This window comes from Mus caroli, chromosome 16 (genome assembly GCF_900094665.2).
Source record: "Mus caroli chromosome 16, CAROLI_EIJ_v1.1, whole genome shotgun sequence".
Lineage (NCBI taxonomy): Eukaryota > Metazoa > Chordata > Mammalia > Rodentia > Muridae > Mus > Mus caroli.
The window spans coordinates 33927196-33945391 of NC_034585.1; the positions used below are offsets into that span (position 1 = coordinate 33927196).

Genomic DNA, 18196 nt, shown 5'->3' on the forward strand with positions numbered 1-18196 from the left:
TCTACTGTATGCTTCTTAGGAGATAAAGTTCTAGTGGGAAGGGCAAGATAAGCCCTTATCTGTTTTCCACAGTCATTGATTCAGATGAGATAACTAGCTGGTTATTACATTCTCTCAGATTTAAATTTATAGGTTTTGGTCTATTGCAATTTCATCTTATGCTAATTCAGGCCTTCTGTTTAGCCAGTAGGAACTTGTTCCTGGGTCCTCTTGACATGATTGTAATTGTCTCTGCTTGCTTCTTGCTAGCTTGCAAGTTATGGTGCCTGTGTGATTTTATATCTCCTACTTTATGGGATTGAAATTAGCCAGTTCTGGGAAGCATTCTCATTAGACACTTGCCTTTGTAACAAGACTACCATGTAGGCACGGAGTTGTTACTAAACTCATTTTTTTTTTTTAGTGGACAGATGGGGAAAGATAAAGATAAAATATAAGGTAAATACCTCACAAACTTAAACTAATGTTCCCAAGTCAGATTTAAGATCAGTTTGAACTGGGTTATATATTTCTTCTGTAGTACATCTCTGTCCTCTTTTCTTATACTGAAAGTTTGATGGAATTAATCTGTTCTTAATTACTAATGTCCTTTAATTCTGGATTCCACATACAATAATCTAGGAATAATAATACTCATGCTACCAATCTGATAGTTTAAAACAACTTTACAAGAGTTTTTGTTATTTTTATTTATATTTACATTCTTCCTAATAGCCATAGTTGTCTTATATGTTCTTATCACACAGTTACCATATCTTGCCCCCCAACCCCCACCCCGACCTTGGGCTGCACCAACTGTATGGTTAGTATTCACTACCAGTCTTCATGAGGATTTCTTTCTACATTATAGTTTCTTTCCGTTTCTTCCATAGAGTTTTCAGGAAACGCTTTATAGAAATGCTCTATGGAGTTTCCTGCTTCTGTGAAGGAAATCATCTGTGCTTTGTATATGTGGTGCTCATTTTTGCCAGAAATTAAATCTTTGGCTCACCTTTTGTTGAGTATTTTAAATTTGTAGCTTTTCTGGCCCAGGTATTGCTGCAAAAACAGTTTTGTGGTCATCTTATTTCTTTGCCTTACTAGGCATGCAATCTTTGACATGAAAGGAGTGAGTATTTAAATCCTATAATTTTACTGAACAATATGATTGGTGATTTGGGATTGATATTCTCCAGTACATGATGGGCTTTCTCACTGCACAGTGTCAGACCTGTGTTTAAAGTGTCGGGTAAGCGTTCTCTGCTCTCCCTTAGCTGATCTTCAGAGAACCCAATCCAGGTTGCTTTGTAAAGATTGTCCTCACTTTCGTTCTGCTTAACGCTTTGTTTCTTTGAAAACAAATAAAACTATTAGATAATTATAGATTTAAGTTAAAAAGTTTTCAAAGGCAATATGTTAGTTCCTAGTTTTTGCCCAGTGTTCTCTGAAGTTAGCATGTTATATTAGCAATATGCCAAAGAAACCAACATCGGAGGCCTATAGTCACAGCATTTGGGAGACCAAGGAAGTAGTGTGAGTTGAAGGCCATTCTGGGCTATAGAGCATACCCAATCTGAAAAACAAACAAACAAACAAACAGAAACACACTATTTGAGTGTGTGTTACTAGTCCTAGCATGCACACACACACACACACACACACACACACCTGGTACATATGTATGTACCAGGTCATATCAAGTTATACCATGCACATATGATTTGATCTTCTTTGTACCACCGGCGTCATGGAACATCTCCCAAACATAAGGGAGGTCCCCGTGCCTATCACTTGAGAAGGAAGACCCTCTTCATGTCAATGGTGCTTCTCTATTTGGCCTGGCACATTTATTAGTGAACAAATGCCAACCAGCTCTTGTGCCTCTCTTGATTTGTTGCGCTCCTGTGGCTACCATCTGTTTCCTCTTGAATGGATACTGCTGAAACCTGATTTTGTAGTGATTTTTGATCTTGACTGTTGCTACCTTATCTTGGGGAGGGTTAAAAAGAAACTTGATTAAATGGGGACCTTTTGTTGTTTGGGGTTGTTTTATTCAGATTGCCAGCAGGCTGTTAGTGTTAATCTGCTTGCTTTGTTCTTACCTCAGGGTCTAAGAAGCACACAAATCGTCATGCTTGCCTGCCTGTAAAACATCCTCTGAGCTAGCCAGTCAGTTGTTTTGTCTGGTTTGCTTATTCCCAAAGATGGGATGTAAATTCTAGAGATAGAGTGATCCTGTCAGATAAGGTATATTCTGATATGCTTTTCTGTAGATGTATACAAATATTTATGTTTACGAAAGATTCATTAATGATTACATTGATTCCCTTTATTAAAATCTCCATAGAGGCCTGAGAATGTAGACAAGTGACAGTGTCTGCATAGCATTCACAAGGCCCTGAATCCTCAGCACCACAAAGTAAAGTGAAGCCAAGTAGCATAGGGGCCTAGGAGCAGAGTTCAGTCGTAGAGTGGTTATATAGTGTTTGTTGTGTAGGGTCTCAGATTCAATCCCAACACAAAACTAAAGTAGCACACAAAACTGTAGAAAATCGGTCTTAGAAATTTGAAAATAAAGTTTAGAATCTGTGTTGTGATGAGTTAAGACTTATTTTTCAAACTGACAAATGATTATACCTGTCCCTTTGTACTAATATATGGCCCCATGTTACCCTTCCATTCACTAGTTCTGCTGTAGCACTAGTAAGGAGGTCCTGTGCTACCCTTCTCTGTTGCTTCTCCCATCTCACACATCTGTGAATGTGTAAGCTACACTCAAGAAACAGCATCCTTGTTGAGGACCATGGCCACCCTAGCCATGATTACCCTGAACAGGAGCAGCATCCTTGTTGAGGACCATGGCCACCCTAACCATGATTACCCTGAGCAGGAAGATGCAAATTACTTTTCATATTTCTCCCTTTTGGGAGTTTTTTAAGGTCCAGATATCACTTAAACAAAGAACATAAAATTCACTGTAGTTTGTAGTGTTATATACACATCAGTTCCATGTCAGTATTTTTTCTGTCACTGCATAATATTATTTTATAGATTATATGGACTGGTAAATGCCATTTCTCTCACTGTGTAACATAATAGTTATAAAAGCAAATTTATTTTAGTACAACTTCAGATTTACTTATAACTTAAAAAGATTAGGGACTGGAGAAATGGATCAGTAATTAAAAGCACTGGCTGCTTTTTGAGAGAACCTGGGTGCAGTTCCCAGTTCCCATGTGGTAGCTCACAACTGCCTGTAACTCCAGGGGATCCAAAGACTGGCCCTGGTGGGCACTGCATGCACATACGTAGATGCATAGACTAGACATTACACACAAGCAAAGCACCCATACTCATAAAGTAAAAATTTTAGAACTTATAAAGATTAATACAGAGATATCATCGTATGTTGTTTTTATAATGTCTCTTTATCTGAGCAGTTATATGGTTTTCAAAACCCTAAGTGTTAGTGCAGGGCCATTAACTAGCTACAGGGACAGCTCATTTACATTTCACCATTCTTCTCACTGACATCCTTTCCCGTTCCAAATTCAGTCTGACATCCTAGTTTGGATTTAATCAGCATGGCCTCACTTGCCCTAGCCATTGGTTTGCTATTGTGCTTTACTTTGAAGACCATAGGAAAGGTGTTTTTAGAATGTCCTGTTTTAGGTTTTTCATAGCCTTGGGTTATGGATTTGCAGGAAGAACCCTATAGAAATAAGGTAATCACATCAGAGGGCCATTATATTGTGATAATTGACAGGGGCATGTAGCCAGGTGAGGGTGGAAATAAGATCTACTTCCTAAAGGGGATATTGTTATGTTAATATTTTGGAATTAATATGTAAGGCAATTCATTTTTTATTTTAATATATGTATTTGTCAGTGTAAACTAATAGATACATTTTTATTTGAATTATATTTCTCTCTGTGGCTTTGATTAACTTATTTTTTGAATTTTAAAATTTAATTGTTTAACTATTTGTCCATTTTATTTTATGTGTGTGAATGTTTTGCCTGTAAGCATGTTTGTACAACAAGTGCATGCAGTGCCCGAAGAGGTCAGAAGAGGGCATCAGATCCCCTAGGCCTGGAGCTACAGAGAGTTGTGAGCAGCTACATGTTTACTGAGAAGTGAACCCAGGGCCCTCTGGAAGAGCGACTGGTGTTCTTAACCTCTGACCAACTCTGAAGACCCCACTGTGAGTCAGATTTAGCCTTGCCCAGGGAGAGCGCCTTCAGGTTGGCTCCTTGTCATGTGACCCATATTTTCCAAGGTCTTCCTTCTTGTCACTGTTTTGCCTTGCATCTTCTCTGCATAGCCTGCCATTTCTTCAAGCAGGGGCCTTTTACGTATCACTATGTTTGATGGGCTCATACTTTGTTATGATCACGTGGACTGTTGGCCTATAGTAACTTGTCTTCTCCGTAATGTCATCTTTTTTCACTTTACTGTATTGCTAACCTTGTGAAATGAGATGCAAAGCGCCGCCTCCTGTCTTCTGGAAGTGATGGAAACTTGGAATTGTTCAATCCTTCTGCTCTAAGGCTTTTTTCCTTTTTTCTGCTTTTGTTGCTTTTTGTTTCCTTTTTCTAATTCCTTGCAGAACAAGCGTGGGGCACTGCTTTCAGCCACTCACTAACATAAAAATTTACAGTCTATTTTGAACAGCAACTTCACTGAAATCACATGGTTTGTCAGGAAATCCACATGAAAGAACGGGAGTCCAGGACACATGCAAAGGGAAATTTCCCTGAATCTTGGCATTTAGTTGAATAATCAGAAAAGGATAAGTCTGGACAAAGGAAAACTTGAGATTTTTGCTTAACTATGATGAAAGGCAGGGCATTAAAGACAGCCTTAAGATGTACTTGCCCATTATGTCCTTGTAGTTAAGAATTATCTTCTTGTACCTTATTTCTCACATTGATCCAAGTGACAGGGCTTATATATGGGACCTGCACAGGACAGGGTGTGTCTGCACCATGCACACTGCCATCAGTGTGTCCCACGGTCACCATTGCCTTGTTTCACATAGATGACACAGGTACCAGTGTCTAGCAGCACCTGCCTGCTCTGCTCATGCTCCAGCAGCCTGTGTCCGCCTCTACTGATCCTTGTGTTTTCTCTTCTGTTTCACCAGCAGAGATGCTGAGCCGATTATCGGGATTAGCAAATAATGTTTTGCATGAATTATCAGGAGATTACACTGACTGGAATTTGATGGCTTCCTCAGAAGCTGTAAGTAGCTCTGTTGCATCCAACCTGATAGGACTCACATTCTGTGCTCTTCTGAGGAGAATAGCTTAAGCTAGAGGGGTGTGACAGCCTCCCTTGTGCTAAGCAGAGGTGATGACACTTACCAACAAAAAGAATCGTAACTCTATCAGTGATCCTCTGCTGAAGCTTGTCAGCCAGAGAGCTGTGGGGATGACCACGGCGAGATGAGCTTGGGAAGCTCTGATGTCTGCTCAGCCTGTTAGGATCTCAATCCCTGTCCTCGTCTCCCTCCTTGGGAACATAACTCCTGTTTCAGGGGAAAGGAGTAAAGAAAACATCTATTTACCTCTATAAATTCACCTTACACTTTCTCTTAGTTTATATTGCATTTTTTGACCCTTCATGAATCAGAAGTCCATTAGCTTTTTGAAAGGCAAACGGTTAAGGAAAGTTTTGTTTTTGGTTTTTTAAAATAACATCTTTCATTTTTATTTCATTTGTTTATTTTGTTTGAGACAAAGTCTCAATGTATCCCAGGCTGGCTTCAAATTTGCTATGTAGCTAGGCAAAGATGGCCTCGGACTCCTGATCTTCCAGCCTATACCTTCTGCATGTTGGGATCATAGGTGTGTGCTGCCACACTGGTTGGTAGAATGTTGGAAGTTGAAGGCAGGCCTTAGCGCAGTCACACAAGGCCTTCACTTCACCAGCTAAGCCACATCCCCAGTCTGCAGCTCACCTTTAATTTTAAATGATGTCTTCCTCCACTTAATAGTATGTAATCCTCGCCTGCCTACCTGCCTGCCTGCCTGCCTGCATGCCTTCCTTCCTTCCTTCCTTTACTTATTTATTTATTTATTTTCCTCTTTGGTAAAATTAGGTTAGTAGTACTATTTTGTAATGCTGAAGATAACTGTTATTGGATTAGTTAGAACTCAGTTTCTAAAGAGAGGAGTTGAGCAAAAGATGGGGCAAGGCTGTGGGAATTTCTGAGGGTGGTTTTCCCCGTGCATTGTTTTGCTTGTTTGTTTTTGTGTAAATATTAGGAATTACCCCAGGAAACTGCCATGGAATCGAATACTAGAATAATGGAATCCACACAAGAGGATGCTCTGCAGCGCCTGGCTGAGGCAGAGAAGTTAGTGGTGGAGCTGAAGGATATTATTAGTCAGAAGGATGTTCAACTCCAGCAGAAGGACGAAGCTCTGCAGGTATTGTTGCTTGGTTCCGTTGCTGAGCGAGTGATAGAGACTCTTGGAAAATCTGGTTCTTATTTCTATGACTAGCTCGCTGCTTGCCTTAAATAAGCTGTGTGCTAGGTAACCGGTGAATTCGCACTTATTGTCTTCTTTGCTCCATGGCAGGAGGAAAAAAAAGCTGCTGAAAACAAAATTAAAAAAATAAAACTCCATGCAAAGGCCAAGATCATATCCTTGAACAAACACATGGAAGAAATGAAGACACAAGGAGGGGCTGCTCTGCCTCCAGAAGCCCAGGGAGAGGAGCTCTCCAAGGTAGGAGGACAGGCTGCCAACATGGCGCCTCCGGAACCCCAGTAGGGAGAGCCGATCTGCACTGAGCACAGACAGCTGTGGTGGGAAGAATGCCTCCCTTTCCTGTGGTTGGCCTTGACTGAAGGTCATGTGGGGTGGGCCCTCAGAGTTTTAAAGGGCTGACTGGAAGAACTAAGTCCTAGAGAGTACTGATAACTACAGAGAGGAGCAGCGTGTGCTTCCAGCATGAGTGTGATTAGTGGTTAAAACATTAAAAACTATGATTTTGCCCCTGCTCTCAAATTCTTTCATTCCTTAACTAATATAGATTATTCTCTGTTCCTATAAGCAAATAATGGTAGATTAATGTTTTATGAACTATGAGCTAACTTGCCTGGATCAACCTGGTATCCTTGGAAAGAGGCTCCCTAGTTTATGGCTGCTGCCACAAAGCAGTATCTAGTCAGGATGCAAGGGACCAAGGAAAGCGGTCCTTAGAGAAGCATGATGTTGCTCAGGGCACGTTCTCCTCGGCTTTCCCTTCAGCTTTCCCTTCAGAGCCACGTGTAGGCATCCACTGAGAGAACAGCAAACAGCAGTTTTTTGGAGCATTTGTGCAAATTATTCTGAGACAGATGTGTCACTGCGCACTGGTTACAAGTCAGCCCAGACCATCCTGCAGGGGACATGGTTGCAGTTCCCTAATTTGTCTGTTGCACACTTTGACTACTCTATTATAATTCTCAGAAAATTCATAGTGTGGGGTCAGGGGGCTTCGGAGTCAGTCACAGCCCAAGGGCCCTACTACTTGCCAGTGCTGAGCTTAGCCTTGCCATTCAGGGACGAGCGCTCGGAGGACATTACCTTTCCTTAGAGGAGAAGCAGTTACACCCCGTGTATGAGGCTCTAGGCTTAGGCTGTAGTACAGCAGGAGCCCGAGGAGGAGGAGAGCAGAATAGAATTGTGTAACTTCTCAAAGTCGTTTCCTTTCCTCCTTTATGGTTCCTATGGTAACTCTTCCCCTGGCTGTGGTGGCAGGCACTGGCTTTTTTCCTTTCCAGGTTTGTCAAACCTCCCTTGAGTCATGCTGCGAGGTTTTTAAGTTATTTCATGCTCTGCCTTTTATTTTAGCTCACTTCTTCCTTAGCCCTCAGGCTTGTGTGTCAGCAGCCCTTTAACCACAGTATACTTAGTGTGTGTGAGGGGAGAAATTGGGAGGGGGAGAGAGAGAAGATAGAGATCAGAGGCATGAAGAAGGTGGCAGGTTCCTTGAAGCTGCAGTCGCAGGTATTTCTGGGACCCTGGCTTGATGCGTGGCTCTAGGATCCAAAGCCTAGTTCTCATAGAATTGAGACTGAGCTCTTTGCATCCCGAAATCCATTGCTCTTAGGTACTTTTTGCCTTGTTCCTGTCATTGGTTTTCTTGTTTGTTTCAGGCAGGCTTCTTTCTCTCCAGAGTCCTGGCTGTTCTGGCCGTCTAGACCAGGCTGCCTTCTAACTCAGATCCTCCTGTTCCTGGCTCCCGAGTGCTCCTGTCTGGTTAATGAAACTGTAATTAAACGTCTCTAAAGGGCCAATAGTGTGAAAGATGGAATATGTATGAGCTACAACTTTTAAGTAACTGACTTTATCACATTTTTCAGCATAATAAGAGTTCAACAGAAGAAGAGATGGAAATAGAAAAAATAAAACATGAACTCCAGGAAAAGGAGAAATTAATTAGCAGTTTGCAAGCCCAGCTTGACCAGTCAGAACAAGCCTCGCAGGTAGGAGTGAGTCACCTTGTCATTATTAGGTTAACAAATCACTAATGGCTAACGGATATATATATATATATATGTGTATATATATATATATATATATATATATATATATATATATGGTAAATGTTAAGTTCTATTTTATATACCTTAACATTACAGTACATAGGTAGTAACCAATACTTAATAATATATAACAAGCACTTATTATTATATTTAAAATTAATTTACATGTGTTTAAATATATTTTTAATTTACAAAGACTTGAAGAACAAAGCGTGGCCTTTGAGTTCTGGGTTTGGTTTTTCTTTTGTAAATGCCTCCTTTTACATAGTCAGTCGCCATCTCCCCGTCAGTCAGCCCTCCCTCCCTCCCTCCCTCCCTCCCTCCCTTCCAAGTCTAGTACTTAGAGTTTGCAGTGGTGTGTGATGCTCTTGCTGGCGTTTGTACGTACTCGGTGTATTCTTTCTGTATATGTTCACATGTCTTCTGGAACTTGAATTACATGATTGACAGTGACTGCTCTGCTCCGTTTGCTGTCAGTTTCTTCCTTGCACACACTGCCTTACCAAAACCTGACTCAAGAGACTGGAGAGGTGGCTCAGTGGTTAGAAGTACTTTTAACTGCTCTTGTAGGGAAACTAGGTTAGGTCCCCAGCATCTGCCTCAGGAAGCCCACAACCACCTGTGACTCCAGTTCCTGAGGATCTGACCAATGCCCACCGACCTCTGCAGGCATCTGTGTACCTGTGGTACATAGAAACTCATGCAAGCACACACATACACGGAGAAATTCTTTAAATCTTTTTTTAATCTCATCTGATATAACAGATAAAATTCTGTCGTCACACCTAAACGAAACTGTTATCTAATAAAAATTAATTTATAATTCAACTTTAAATTTTAGTTAAGCAATATTATTAAAATGAGATACTTTTGGAGGAATCACATTGTAAGACTCATGTGGTTTGTTGATACCAAATTATGCAGCATATTCATACAGGTTTCCTTTTATGCTGGGTCTCACTGTGTAGCCCAGGCCTGTCTTGAACTCTCAGTTTTTCTGTCTCAGCCCTCTGGTTTTGAAGTTTCAGGCACACGCCACTGTACTCAGCTATTGTCTCTAGTGCTGGAGCTAGAACCCACAGCCTTGACCGTGCAGGGCAGACAGCCTCCCCCAGTGGCTACATCTCTGGTCCTCTTTATCTTGATGTCACTCCTCACAAGTTTTTCTAAGTGTATTTCAATATCTGTCTCTAACAATAGCGCCTGTGGCTCAGGTTTGAGATATCAGAGGGCCTAGATTAGCCCCACCCTCTTCATCTTTCTTCCTCTAGAAGTCCTGCATTTACCCGTGGCCAAAGAAGTGCTGCTTCTCTTCTGATACTGGCTGCTGTGGGTTCTAACAAATATTTGTTTGCTGCTTTGGATTTTTCCTATTCCCGAGGCCATCAGATGGAGCTGTGTCACTGTCCCCTTTCTCTCATACAGTCTCTAATGCCAAGCAAACTCAGATTTCCATGGTTTGCTCTTAAATTGTTTATAGAACATCTCCCTACTTTCCTACTTTCGTTGTCAAAATTGCCCACGTTTTTATGTTCGCTGTCTAGTTGGTCTGTCTCTTTCCTATGTGACCATTCAAAGATACTGAAATCATTGTTGATATTGCTTCTGTCTTCTTCTGACAAATTTTAGGAATTCAATAATATTTTAAAAATTAGCATGTGGAATTCTTTTTTTTAACAAAGTATAAATTAGAAGGGAGTAAGGTAGGTATTCAAGATAGATGAGAAAGTCAAAGAAATAAGACATCCAACTGCTTTGCTTAAGTGAATATTCCCCCTTTTAGTTGGATAAGAGTTCTGCAGAGATGGAAGACTTTGTCCTGATGAAGCAGCAGCTCCAAGAAAAGGAAGAACTCATCAGCACTTTGCAAACACAGCTCAGCCAGACACAGGCAGAGCAAGCTGCCCAGGTAGGACGGTGTCACCTTCACTAGAATACAGCATCATGGGATCCAGAGTGTTAAATGTGGCACGTCAGTCCCAGCAGTCACTTTCAGAGCTTGGTAGATGATAGCATGACAGTTAGATGTCACACTAGGAGGGTGTGGAAGAGTTAGAAGTGTGGTGAGTATATGGCGAGTGATGATACGCATCTTAACAGAAAACACCAGACCCTCTCAAAAAATACTACTTAGGTTGATGAACTTGCCATAGCTTATTAATGACTGGTTTTGTCTCATAGTTCCAGATACTCCATTTTAACACAGAGAGATTGTGTGGTAGGACTAGGCTTGTACTGAATTCAAAAGAGACTGACAGATGAAAAGAAATACAGATTATTAGCTCCATCCTTTCCATAAATTAAAACCTTGTTAGGAAGGAAGACGCACCTCAGCCTTAAGTTACTTAGTAAGCATGAAATGAAGAAGTGGTCAAGGGTCCAGAATCCCCTGCTCGTGGCCCTAGGATATCATCCTTCTTTATACTCATTTCTGAAACCAGAGCCAGCCAGTTTGCACTGGCACCCTCAACTCTGTTTTTCTGTTTCCTCTTGACAACCTACCACATAGTTCTCCTTTGAGAATGCTTTTGGATCATGACACATTTTGAATCCCTGGAGAGCCTTTGCATATGGCACATAACTGATTTTATCTATCAGATACATTAATAACAGGGGTATCTTCTATCTAGGATCAAGCAGTGGTTGTATACACAGCCAGAAACATAGATCCAGAAATTGTTAAGTTTATCCTATTAACTTATTTGTAGCACTATATACAGTGTAGGATAGGAAAAGGTCTTGCATTTTTAAATTGCTTGAAACAAAGGCAACGAAGACATGAATATGTTAACAGATCCATCATGGAGCAAACCACTCCAAATACAATAAGGCCAAGTGTGTTGTCACAAGCCATTATTCTAGCATTCAGAAGGCTGAAGTGTTCAGATCATGAGTTTGAGACCAGTGTTGGCAACATGGCAAGTTCCAGGACAGCCTGGGCTGCACAGTGAAACCCTGTCTCAAAAAATAAAAATGGTAAGAGTAACATGAGCATCCAAGTATTTCGAGAGAAAGTATTTTGTGAACATGGCAGATATAGAAGCTTACGTGGAAAAGATGGGGTTTAAACAAAACCCAAGAGAGGCAATTCTCTAGCCAAGCTGTGCTCTCGAGTTAGGGAGAAGAGTTGGAAAGGCAGGGAAGAAAAGTGCAGTCCATTAAAGGGAAACCTGTGGGAAGTGCAGCTGGACACAGCTCAGGAGGTGCTGTGCCTTTGCAAGCACACCCAGTTCTTTAGTCAGAGCAAGTCTTTGAAAACCATACCAACAAAGAAGCTTTGTATTTCCATTTGTACAGTATCTTGAATGCCGTAGAGAGCTCTAGTTACTCTGTTCCGGCCATGAGGTTCTGGGGCTGTCTTGGAGCATGTGTCTGACACTGAAAGAAGTACCAGGGGTCAACAGAATCTAACCTCACTTGTAAGCTTGATTTTCTGATCTTTTCAGAATTAAAACAAAAACAGCTCTAGAATATTTAAGCCATTTTTAGTATCCATGAAAATTTCTAATTAAACGTACATATGAGTTGATTCTGAGTCTGAGAGCAGACATTCTCTCGTGTCTGAAAGTTGCTGCTGGGCCTCTTGCTCTCCCAACATCCTTGCCCTTGCCATTCAGAGCGGAGGTTTAGGAAACTGCTCTCTGTCCGTGCTAAGTGCCTGTTGTTGCAGAGTAGGCTGTAAGAGCTGTCTTGTGAAATGCTCTGGAGAGTAACTTGTGTAGTTTCTCTGGTGTGTGTCTTCAGTTGAGTTCCATGCAGCAGGTGGTCCGAGAGAAAGACGCCCGCTTTGAAACACAGGTTCGTCTCCATGAAGATGAGCTCCTTCAGTTAGTAACCCAGTCAGATGTGGAAACAGAGATGCAACAGGTGTGTTGCTCAAGCTCCGTAGAATGACTGTCATGTTGGTTAACGTTTAATCAAGCCTTCACCCTTCCCACCGCCCTCCACACAGCCGCCATGCAGTCCTTGGCTTTTTATCGGTGCCCTATCTTTTGTTGCCTGTCATTTTGGGGTCCTGAGCTTACATTCTCTTTTTCCTTATCCGGTCGGAGCTTGGCACTTTAAAGCTGAGCTTGTGTGGGAATCTGTGTGGGGTGAGCAGTGGGCTGGCTTCTCTTTCATTTGCTCATTTACACCTACCATTCATGCTCTAAGCCTGATCGAAAACTTCAAATTGATGAAGTCAGTTTTGTAGTTAAAATAGAGAGAGATAAAAATGAGTTTGAAGCAACAAAGCCCTTTTAAAGTATTCTAAGACCATTGAGTAGACACTGAAAATTGACTTCATCATTTTGGAGTTTACCATGTACTAACTCACATCGTTTGTACTTAGAAAGTAGAACTGTGTAGTAATGGGAGGTGCTTTAGTGGCACTTTCTGTGTTTGATGTATGTTTGTGTATGTGCAGATGCATGTTTATGTACACAAGTGTGCATGCACACATGTACATGTCTATGGAGGCCAGAGGACCACTTTAGATGTTATTCTTTCCTAAGGAGCCATTTGCCTGAATGTTTCCCCCGTCTGAGACAGGGTCTCTATTGGCCTAGCTCACTAATTAGGCTGAACTAGGCTGCCTAGCTAGCAAGCCTCAGGAACCCTGTTTCCACTTCCCCAGAGCTGGGATTGCAGGCTTGTTCCACCTGGCCTGGGTTTTATATGGATTCTGGGGATTGAATGCAAGCCCCTACAAGGATTTTGCCAACTGTGCCTTCCTTTCCAGACTCTCATGTGTTTGGTCTTGAGTGAAAACTCATTATATGTTCTAAGCAGTCTTTCAGAATGTACTACATGGAGCTTCAGAGTACACTGCTTTGAAAAATAGAATATTGACTATATATATTGATTATTTATTCAATGGCTATTTTTCAAGTGCCTTTCCAGTGATTGAAAACAGAAGAGAAATGGTTTTTGCGTATACAGATTGCTCTCTTTTGTAGGTAAGAAATGCATGTTACCTGTGCTATTTAGGGACCAGACAGGAACTATATGTAACTTTGAAAGTGAGTGTGTGTCATTTTATCTTGAGTATATTAGGGGCCCTGACTCAAGGCCTTGCTTGCATTTGGGTTTGGTGGTTGTCACACTCTGGAGAAGGCATTTTGGAGATTCTCTTGCTGCTGGATGGGCCATGGCATCCTGGTGTCCACTCTTTAATCTCTTATCTTCCATGCTCTGAAAAATAGCCTTATAGGTACATGTGACATTTTGAAAGGTAGGCAAATAATCATCTTATTTATCTGTAATTACGCCTGAAATGTTTTCTTTCCAGAAATTGAGGGTGATGCAGAGGAAGCTGGAGGAGCACGAAGAAGCCTTGCTGGGCCGTGCCCAGGTTGTAGACCTGCTGCAGAAGGAGCTAACATCTGCAGAGCAGAGAAACCAGGTACCATCTAGTCTATGGTTTCTACCTACTGCCTGTCAGCGGCGGGCTCCATTTGCATGTTAGGTTGTCAGGCAGGGTATAAAAGCCCATGAGCTTTCAGAGGCTTGCTGCCATCTGGGCTTAACTTCTGGTGACACTGTGGTAAAACAAGCACTGCCTTCCCGGGCCTTCCTGCTTCCATCTTTTGTTGCACTTTCCCTTCACCATTGAGGGTCTAGAGTCCTTCTGAAGACTTTCCTGTTGTCGTCTAGTGAGTTTCTTTTCCATCACTGTACCCCTTGTCCGAGTCGAGTGCTTCTTGTGCCTTGTGCTTGGTCTTGGCTTTGCCTATCTGTGTTGGTCAACTCTCTGCTGGACTGAAGGGATCCTGTAATGCAATAGTCCCTTCCCTTGTCTTGCTATCTGTGGATCTCCCTTCTTCCTGGGTTGGTGGCCACCTACTGGCCCATGAGGACCAAGGGAGCAGAGTTGTCAAACAGGTTTTCTGACAGCCTGTGAGTATGCTTTGGGGAGATTATTCGGAGTCAGTCAAGGTCCTATAGTTTAGGGGAGGTGGGTAGGAACACCCAGGGTGGGCAGGTTCATTGGCTGGAGGTACTGAGATGTCTCATTAGCATATTAACATGGGGAGAGGCATTCCAGGAATCTCGATGCTTGCTGAACAAGTTTCTTATTCTTATTCTGGAGAAAGGAAGCTGAACCTGTAATCTCACCAAGGCTGTAGGACATTCTGCAGGTAGAGGGTTTAGGGGTTTCAGACTCCCCAGCCGAGGTCAGAAAAGGAGAAGCCCTACAGGTAAAAGGAATCTGCCAGTTTGCCCCAAGCTCTGGGCTTTCTAGTAACATCAGACTTTCACCTCAGTTAGCAGGGCCCAATGCTATCCTATATGGACCCGTGCCTCCCACTTTGGCCATTTCTTACCTACCTGTGGCTTCCCTGTGTCCTCGTCCCATTGTCATATCCAGGTAGCCAAATTCTAATGCAGAATTGGTTCTGTAGCAACACAGCCTTTGTTTACCTGGGTGTTCTCTGCTGCCTGGTAAAATCAGCCATACCCTTCTTCCTCAATGTCCAGCAAAGCCTTCTTGAGGCAGCTTTCTTAGTAGTATTGAAGCATGTTCTTCTTGCTTTCATCCTCAAAAAAACCAGTATCCAGACTCTAGGTCTTCTCTGGGTGTCCTGGAGCAGTAACCAGGCCATTGCTGCGTGAATACCTGTATCTGTGTGCCCTCTGTCAGATTACATGTTAGTTAATGCACTGTGCATCTTCACAGCTCTCTTATGCAATGGGTAGTATCATTCCCTCATCACAGACAAAAAAAACTTCAAACATAGAGAATGCCTACACACACCTGGTTGATTTAGTAGGCTTCAGATTTCCATCAATAAACTAAGGGTAGTAGAATTTATATGAAGGGCCTATTTTAGAATCACATGAAATAGCAAATAGAAATATTAGGGTTTGGCACATATGAAAGATCATGATAGCACAAATTATTACCATACTGAAGACATTCTAGAGAGTCACCAACCACCTGTAATTCTCAAATCTGGTGAGTGTGTTTAAGCCTTATTTTACTAGACCTTTCTGCACTATTTGTTTCTTGGTTGTTGGTTGTTTACTAGACCTTTCTGCACTATTTGTTTCTTGGTTGTTGGTTGTTTACTAGACCTTTCTGCACTATTTGTTTCTTGGTTGTTGGTTGTTTATATTCATTTCTTAAAAATAAGTCTTCTGTGTAATCCAGGCTGCCCTTGAATCCGTGATTCTTCTGTGTTCTGGGACCCCCTGTGCCACTGTGTCTGGCTGATATTTGTTAGTTTGTCACTTATTCCTTGAAGCTTCTTCATTCCCATTAGCACAGGGCACAGCTTGGTTCTCTTCCTGTCTCTGAAACTTTTCTTTATTTTAATTAGTTTTCCTTCATAGACTTCTCTTCCAGCCCGTTAGACAGTGTTTGCGAACAGACTAGCCCCTGCCCAGTATCCTTACTATATACAGTCTTATCTCCTTCCCTCTTACAGCAGCTGTGACTGTCCCACTGTCATTGGTTTCTCCCCAGTATTTGTCTCCCCAGTGCTTTTGGTATGTATCTAATTCCCTGGAGATTCGTGGCTGACCAACAAGCTTGGCAGTGTCACCTCACCTTCCTTCTAAAAGCAGATTATTTGTAGCTCAGAAGACAAGACACGGAGCTACCAGTGCCTGGCATTCCCCGCACTGAGTAGACCAGAGGCACCCGTGTTCTCCTGTGAGTACTGCAGCACTGCTCATGATGGTTGAGATACAAAGAGCCAGCCTAGGCACCTATCAGTGGATGTGTAATACAGATAAATATAGATTGTGAAATAGACACACAATGGAATGTTATTCAGTCCTAAAAAAGGAATGAAGTTCTATGTTCTATAGCAACGTGGATGGAATGCAGGATGTGACAGTAAGTGAAGTACATCAAGCACAGGAAGTCTGTAGTTGCACTTGACAACATCTGCTAGGAAACCTCGCACAGAAGAGTTTGAATGTTCCCAACACAGACATTTGACTGACATGACAGACACCAGTGACCATGATCTGACTGTTACACCTGTGTGCCTCATTGAAATGTTACATTTACCCTACAAGACGGTCTAATTGTTACGTATCCAATTCAAAAGCACATTTTAAAAAATACTTTCACCATATTTTCTCTTAACAGGGTATTCAGTTAAAAGAATAAAACTCAAACCTTCTTGTTTCTTTTGTCTTCTTTAACCCCTACAATTAATTATCAGTTCTGCTGATTTAATCTCTTAATTCTAGACTCTGCCCTCATCAGTAATATCCAGACCTAGTTCTGTCTTTGGAACATCTTTGCATAAAGAGCTCTTCCCGACAAGTGGCGTGTGTGTGTGTGTGTGTGTGTGTGTGTGTGTGTGTGTGTTGAGAAGGGTTGTCCATGTGACCATCCTCCTTATTACTTAGAGAACTGCTCTGTTTTCTTAGTGACAGGTGTGTGCAGAGCCTTGTTGTTTTCCAGCCTCCTCCCATTTCCTCACCTGACTTTCTCACTGCTCCTTGCCTGGCTCATTGTTTACTTTTAAGTTTTAGACTGTTTGGCTGTCTTTAAAAGGAAGGTCACCCTACCCCATCCCTCTTATCTTCCCTTGAACGATTCCCAGATATCCCTCTGTGTCCTTTGTGCTTTCATATGATGCTCAGCCTGCTTCGGTGCCTGAACCCTGCGTTCCTCCAGGGCACGGACTAGAGTGATTTATTCACAGTGAATTGAGTCCGTCTTGTCAGAGCCTGTGCTGGTGCTACAGACAAGTAAGGATAAGACAACGTGCCTTCTTCCCTCATGAAGCTTGTCCTCTAACAGGAGAGGCACAAATGAATACATACCCATACAAGGCAAATAGGAATGTGAATAGTCCAAAATATCTGGAGAGCAAACACAGACGGAATTCGCTACTCCACAGGTTCAGTGCCAGTGTGAGGCTCGTAGGAGTGTTTCAGTGTGCTCCCCGAATGAGAGCGTGCAGTAGTTGTGGATCCTGATGCTTGGTGTTTTGTTCGTTTGTTTATTTTAGGTTCTTTCACAGCAGCTACAGCTGTTGGAGGCTGAACATAATACTTTAAAGAATACCATGGAAACAGAAAGACAGGAGTCCAAGACCCTGATGGAAAAGGTAGAACTCGAAGTGGCAGAGAGAAAGTTATCCTTCCATAACCTTCAAGAAGAGATGCACCAGCTTCAGGGACAGCTGGAGCGAGCAGGCCAAGCCCAGGCCGACCTGGAGACACAGTACAGTGTTCTCCAGCAAAGACATAAGACAGAGATGGAGGAGAAGACGGCTTGCATTTTGAGTCTTCAGAAGAACGAGCAAGAGCTGCAGTCTGCCTGTGCTGCTCTGAAGGAGGAGAACTCGAAGCTGCTTCAGGAGAAGCACGACCAGGCTGCTGAGTCAGCCCAGGCCATGCGGCAGCTGGAAGGTCAGTGTGTGTCTTTCAAAGCCACACCTCTAGCCCCTTAGTGGATTGTACTTCCTAGCTTCAGGGCTTGGTTATTGGCGAGCGCACTAGGAACGCATCTCCTCTGGCATGGTCCCCTCCTCCCTCTCAAGTCTCAAGTCTCCTAACCTTGTTGGCTCAGTGCTAAACACTGCTCAGCCCCGGTCCGGGCACTCAGGAGTCCCGTGTAAAACACAACTGATCGAGAGACCACAGTACCTGCTGGGCACAGAATGGAATGTGTTCCTGGGAATGTCAGGCCACATTTAGACACACAGACTAAATTGCAAGAAGCC

At 42.5% G+C, this 18196-nt stretch overlaps 1 protein-coding gene across 10 annotated transcripts in view; it reads left to right on the top strand.

Annotated features, from left to right (window-relative positions):
* The window catches only part of Golgb1 (golgin B1), a 56767-nt gene that overhangs the window by 5971 nt on the left and 32600 nt on the right, over positions 1 to 18196 (top strand). For 2 of the 10 annotated variants that reach the window (XM_029470601.1, XM_029470607.1), the window contains exons 2-11: positions 2087 to 2226; positions 4007 to 4184; positions 5127 to 5224; positions 6250 to 6414; positions 6568 to 6717; positions 8340 to 8462; positions 10306 to 10431; positions 12267 to 12389; positions 13795 to 13908; positions 17480 to 17882. In XM_029470601.1, the coding sequence (XP_029326461.1) occupies positions 5132 to 5224; positions 6250 to 6414; positions 6568 to 6717; positions 8340 to 8462; positions 10306 to 10431; positions 12267 to 12389; positions 13795 to 13908; positions 17480 to 17882 (1297 nt within the window). In that variant the 5' untranslated portion in view covers positions 2087 to 2226; positions 4007 to 4184; positions 5127 to 5131. Of the gene's footprint in view, positions 1 to 2086; positions 2227 to 4006; positions 4225 to 5126; positions 5225 to 6249; positions 6415 to 6567; positions 6718 to 8339; positions 8463 to 10305; positions 10432 to 12244; positions 12390 to 13794; positions 13909 to 17479; positions 17883 to 18196 lie in introns of those variants that run through there. The other 8 variants (XM_029470600.1, XM_029470605.1, XM_029470606.1 and 5 more) reach the window with 8 other exon arrangements.